This window comes from Halyomorpha halys, unplaced genomic scaffold, assembly GCF_000696795.3.
Source record: "Halyomorpha halys isolate HHAL.00 unplaced genomic scaffold, Hhal_1.1 Scaffold601.1, whole genome shotgun sequence".
Taxonomy (NCBI): Eukaryota; Metazoa; Arthropoda; class Insecta; order Hemiptera; family Pentatomidae; genus Halyomorpha; species Halyomorpha halys.
Window position 1 is genome coordinate 466,208 of NW_027112563.1, and position 5,745 is coordinate 471,952.

General features: G+C 27.1%; 1 protein-coding gene across 1 annotated transcript in view; it reads left to right on the top strand.

The window, feature by feature from the left end:
* The window catches only part of LOC106684680 (DNA repair protein complementing XP-C cells homolog), a 34,590-nt gene extending 29,053 nt beyond the window's left edge, over positions 1 to 5,537 (top strand). The window contains exons 3-4 of the mRNA XM_067050366.1: positions 1,453 to 1,507; positions 2,754 to 5,537. Coding sequence (XP_066906467.1) covers positions 1,453 to 1,474 — 22 coding nt within the window. The 3' untranslated portion in view covers positions 1,475 to 1,507; positions 2,754 to 5,537. The remainder of the gene's footprint in view (positions 1 to 1,452; positions 1,508 to 2,753) is intronic.
* Positions 5,538 to 5,745: the final 208 nt, after the last annotated feature.

Sequence of the window (5,745 nt, forward strand, 5' to 3'; positions counted from 1 at the left end):
CTGATTGTCTTGTTGTCTAGTAACAACACGCCCTGAGATTAAGAGTCTCTCTCTCTCTTTTTATATAATAAAATTAAGAGTCTTTTATATTATTAAATTTGAATAAATTATATTATCCATTTAAGAGTAAAGTTCTTTAATTTGAACCCAAGTTTTCTCTTATATTTGAAATAAAGTTTAAAAAACGATTCAGATTCTTTTTATTTTAATTTTATATTTTTAAAATAATTACAATATATATATATATATCAGGTTGTAAAATAACTTCGTAGCATTTTTTGCTGGTGATTTCAATAAAAACTTCAGATTCTTGTAAATATTTTTAATCAATTACATATGACCCATTTTGATCTATTACATGTTGCCATCTTTCAGGTAATTTTTTAATTCATCCTCCCAAAACTTCTCAGATTTTTGCCTAATGAACTCCTCTATGTACGTTTTGCAGTCCTCCGGTGAATTAAAGTGTTTTCTGTTAAGAAATCAGGGGTGATGGGGGATAACATCCCAGCCAAACTCCAATAATTTCTGCCGGTTCTGCAAAGACACGCATGTGTTATCTTGTTGGAAAACTATGCCTTTGCGATTAGCCAATGCTGGATGCTTTTGCTCAACCACTTCCTTTAATTGTTCCAACTGGGCACAGTATACTGCAGAGTTGATGGTCTGGTTGGGCAGGAGGAGCTAAAAATAAAGGACACCTTTCTTATCCCACCAAATGCACGGTATAACCTTTTTTGGATGTAATCGTGCTTTTGGAGTCATTAACGGCGGATCACTTTGTTTTTCCCAGGACTTTTTCCTCACAATATTATTTTACAGGACCCACTTTTCATCCCCAATTATTAACCTCTTTAAGAATGGCTCATTAACATTGCATTTCAGGAGGGAATCACGGTCCAATAAATTCTTTTCTGTCAAATTGTGAGGAACCCATACATCACTTCGAGAAACATATCCCGCAGCCCCAAATGATTCAAGATACTTGCATTAGATATATATAGTGTTTCTGTGATATGCTATGTCCTAGAGTGAGGGTTGTCTGTGACCAATGCTTGAATTTGGTCATCATCAGTTGAACAGTTGAAGGACGACCCGAGCGCTTTGCATCTTCTAAGTCTAAATTTCTGGTTCTGAACCGAGCAAACCAATTACAGGCGGTGCTTATTTCTATACTTTCTCCTTTATATTTTTTATATCATTTTTTTTTTCCCTTAAATTGGCTCTACCTTCTTTGTATCTTTTTATTATAGCCCTAATGAAGACCAACCACGTAGGTCGGAACTTCAGCAGAAAATAAATGAATAGTTAATTACTATTTTTCTTCCTTCTGGCCACAGCCCTGATCATCTTTTTATTATTAATTTAATATGGATTTTGTTTTATTTTGCACAATGTGTTTATTAAGAAAATATTAATATCAAAGTTATATTGTTTTTCTTTTACTTTCAGAGGCAGATTGAACAGTAAGTAAAACTTAATGTTGGACCGCCAATATCTTGCAAAGGTAAATAAATTATAATTTTATTCTTTCTTGTTTATACATTATATTTCACATTAAAATTTCACAAAAGTTCTTAATTCACTACGTTTTTGTTTAAAATATTTTTATTGTATGATAGTTTTATTTATTTTATTATTAACCTTTTATTATTACTTGAATAAAATTCCCTGTTTAATGGTTAAGAAGTGCTATAAGATGGATAAATATTTTATAACTTCCTGAACATTTTAATACTTATTATAATTTTTTCTACATGCCTAAATTGTAGGCAATTCTGCCATCCTACTTCTTGCAGTAGAATATAGAATTTAGCTTTCTCTGATAGCTATTTTCATAGGGATTTTCTCTTTTGTTCACTTGCACTGATCTTAAGTCTGAATTTTTTAGGTCTCCTGTATGGGTGACTTTGTAGATAGTCTTTCCCTTAAAACATTACTACATTACAAATTTTTCTTCTTACATTTTTGATAAGATTATCTGATTGGCCATGAAAAACATTTTAACTGATTTATATAAAAAATAAGAATAATATGTTCCAGTTTTTTTTTGTTATGACGGTAATATCCAAGCATTGTTTGTTATGGGAAGAAACCCTGGTTAATTCAAGACAATTGGCTTTACCCAACTTTTGTGGCATTTTAATTATAAATAATCAATCCTCTTTTCTTACATGATATGAGATGAAACAATTAAGATTTTGTTCAGTAATAAAACACTTCTGCAATTATAAAATGCAATAAACTCACATTGTGACTCTGCAATCATGGGTTTCACCAAGCAAGGTATTATAAACAACCTACACCTTCTCTGGAAGAGTTTCCCACTTCTCCCCTCACCATTCAAAATCTGCCTCCTTTCTCTCCTATAGTTCCCTCTCTCTTACCTCCACACCCTTCTTGAATTAATTTCACTATTTTATATTGGTTTATCTACTACAACCTCTGTCGAGGAGAGCATGGTGTCCATTTTCCATATTGATGGTTTTCAGTAGGTTGGAATACCCTTAATTAAGAAACAATAAACATTTTTGCTATACAGTGGGTTAATTAGAGTTTAGTGAAGTTTTTTTATTGTTGAATTTTCAGTTTGTAAGTAATAAATTGTTTCATAATTTTTCATTCCTTTTTCAATTTCTAGCTTAGTGGGTGGTCTAAGTGTTTTCATCTGTATTATTAACATGTGCAAACAATTTTCTTTTCTTTTTTTCAATTATGTATTTATTTTTAATACAATACTTTTTCTTTTGCAGGCTGTGATTATGTGATAAATTTATGACTGGTGAGGATACTTCGTTTGGATTCATTCAGTTAACTCACATTTATTTTTTTGTGAATTACAAACATAGATCTATTCTATTTTTGGCCAGTATTCTCTCATATTTTGTTTTTACCAATTGTTTAATAATTTAATTAGAACTTCTAAAAGGGTATTATTAGTTGTTTTAGAGAAAAGTTCCTTTTGTTTTATGTTATAACTTAAAGAACCATAGCTGGTTCCTTTTTAAATGATATAATATTTGAGATTGTGTGTACCTAATAAATCTTATTCTGCACTCCTCTCAAGGTTTTCAGTTCCAAAGTAAAAGTACAAATAATTTTTGTAGCTTGTGTTACCTATAATTAATATTTCTTATGTTTTTGTTATTTTATTTTTTTTTAACTTGAAATCTAATTTTGGTTGCTTAGCTATTTTATATGCTGATAAGTTTTAATATATTTGTTGTTTAAGATGATAATATTGAGTACTATATTATAGTAAAAGTTTTTCATTTTTGTAATTAAAATATATCTTTGTTAAAGATATTTCATCTTTTAGTAGTTTATTACTTGTTGTTTTGTTTTTTGGTTGTTTACCATTTTTAAAAATGTATTTGATCCTTGTTAGTGATATAATGTTAACATTTTATTTTGCGTACTAGGTTTATATGTTTGTTTATATTTACATACTAATTTGTGTTTATAATATAACAAAATGTAAAAAAAGATTTTAAATAAAAATTTTTAAATTAATTAATTTATTTGAAACCAATAGAATAATACAATATTTATTTTCCATCAAACAGTCTGACCTTCCTATACAAAGCAGACCCTCTTGCATCAAGTACAAAAAGTAATTAAACTAATTCTAAATCTTACTTACAGTTGCTTAATGTTTGTTGTTTTATTAATTGGTTCTCTTGGATATCTTAAAATTGTAATAAAAATTTTCATTAAATCATTAAAATTTTATTTTCATTTGGACATAACTTTTACAGAAACTAATTTCTTAATTAAAATTTACTATCTCACTCATTATACTACTTATTATGATACTACATTCTACATACATACATTCTACTACTTATATGATTGCTACTAACTCACTCATTCTATGTAAAAGTTGTATTCAGAATGAAAATAGGTAACTGTTTTATAAGAACTGGCTCTGCTCTCTAAGAGGTGTTTATATTGCCTTGTAGAACCTTTTAGATAGACCCATTGTGTTATGGTTCCTCCTAAAGAGATTCACATATCCTTTAAATAGCAGTTTTTGTGACTTCTACATTGCTATTATAAATACTTACCTACTAAAAAATATTCCTGAAATATTTTTAAAAAAAATTATTAATAAGATTCAAAAATTATTTCTGCAAATATTATAAAGTATTAGAACCTATTTGGGGAAGATATTTATATTTTATTCCAAACTGTTTATAAACTCTTGTTGTCAAGACAGACTTATTACATTTATTTAATGCGAATCCAATTTAATGATTTGATAGCATTCAATTAATAAGGAGATTGTTCTGTTTGTTAAAGAATTAGAATATCATTACGTATCTATAGAAATTTAATATTACACCATTTCCCAGGATTTATAATTTTAATTACGAAACATGGAGATTATAAAAATCATTAGTTCTTTATATGTGTGTATATATTGTATGAAATAACTTATATACCAACTTCATACATTTAAGAACCTAAAAGGCTTCTATAGCATCCATTTTATTTTGTTTTGAATGATTGCTTCTTTCACTGTAGAAGTTTAATGAATCTAGAGTAAAAATAGTAATTTGATAATGCATTTTTAGTATGCAATACGAGTAGAAATAATACTAATAACCTTTTAGTTAAATTCTCATACCTATGTAGGCATCTTTGAGGCAGTGTTATGTACAAAAATTTTATTTTATTTTTGTACTCTGACACTTATTTTTCCTGTTATAATCAATAATCTTAATTATAAGAACTATTTATTTTATATAGCTAATTGATAATTAAATTGTCTTATGGCAATTCCAATACTTGTGTTTAACATTTATGTTTTTAGATTTACAAACAAGGCTTGATGAAAATGTGAATTAAAATTTCAAAATTATCTTATTAAAATTTTATGTACAAGTTGATATATAAGATTAAACAACTTAGTCAAATAATATAAAAAATGACCATAAAAAACATTTTTGACACAATGGTGTCTGTTTTCCTTGAGATCAGTAATTATTCTAGTCTTCTCTGGAATAGCTTTACATATAATCATCAAAAACGAGCTTAAATGTTACCTGATTATCATATTTATCCTGTTTATTTAGAAATTTTTTATTAAATTTGCCAAACATAACATATAAAATATTAAATTCTGTAGAATTTAGTATGATAAGATTTTTACACTACATAAAACTGTCAATAACAAAAGAATTCTTTAATTTAAAATTTTCATTCATCTAATATTCATAAATTTAAAAAAATACCATTGATGTAAATAAACCTTGTTCTGTTGTTTTATTGTTTCAATTTCTATTAACTCTATTCAAATATATGCTCAATACAGTTCAGTGTGAATGTTTAATGTTTATATAGATGAAAAGTGTACATATAGATTCTAAGATTTTATAGTTAGATGTATAGCGTTATTTTAATTCTTTCTTAAATGTTTGTACATATATATATGTATATGAATCTATATGTATTGGTTGGTCAATGTTTCTAACATACTTAATGAACCATATGTTAATCTTTGTGTAATAAATACTACTTATCCTCTAAGTAAATTTTTTCTTTCTCATTTTGGTTACCTTAGCTCTTTATTTGGACTAGATTGATGAATTTGTCAAATTCCTAATTAGTGCTCGTTATCTTTTTGAATACTAGGATAAATTTCCTCTAAATAGTGGAAAGTAACAATCAAAAAGTATATATATATATATATATTTAAATAAATAATTGACCATATAATTTCAAATTATGAAGAAGATGGTC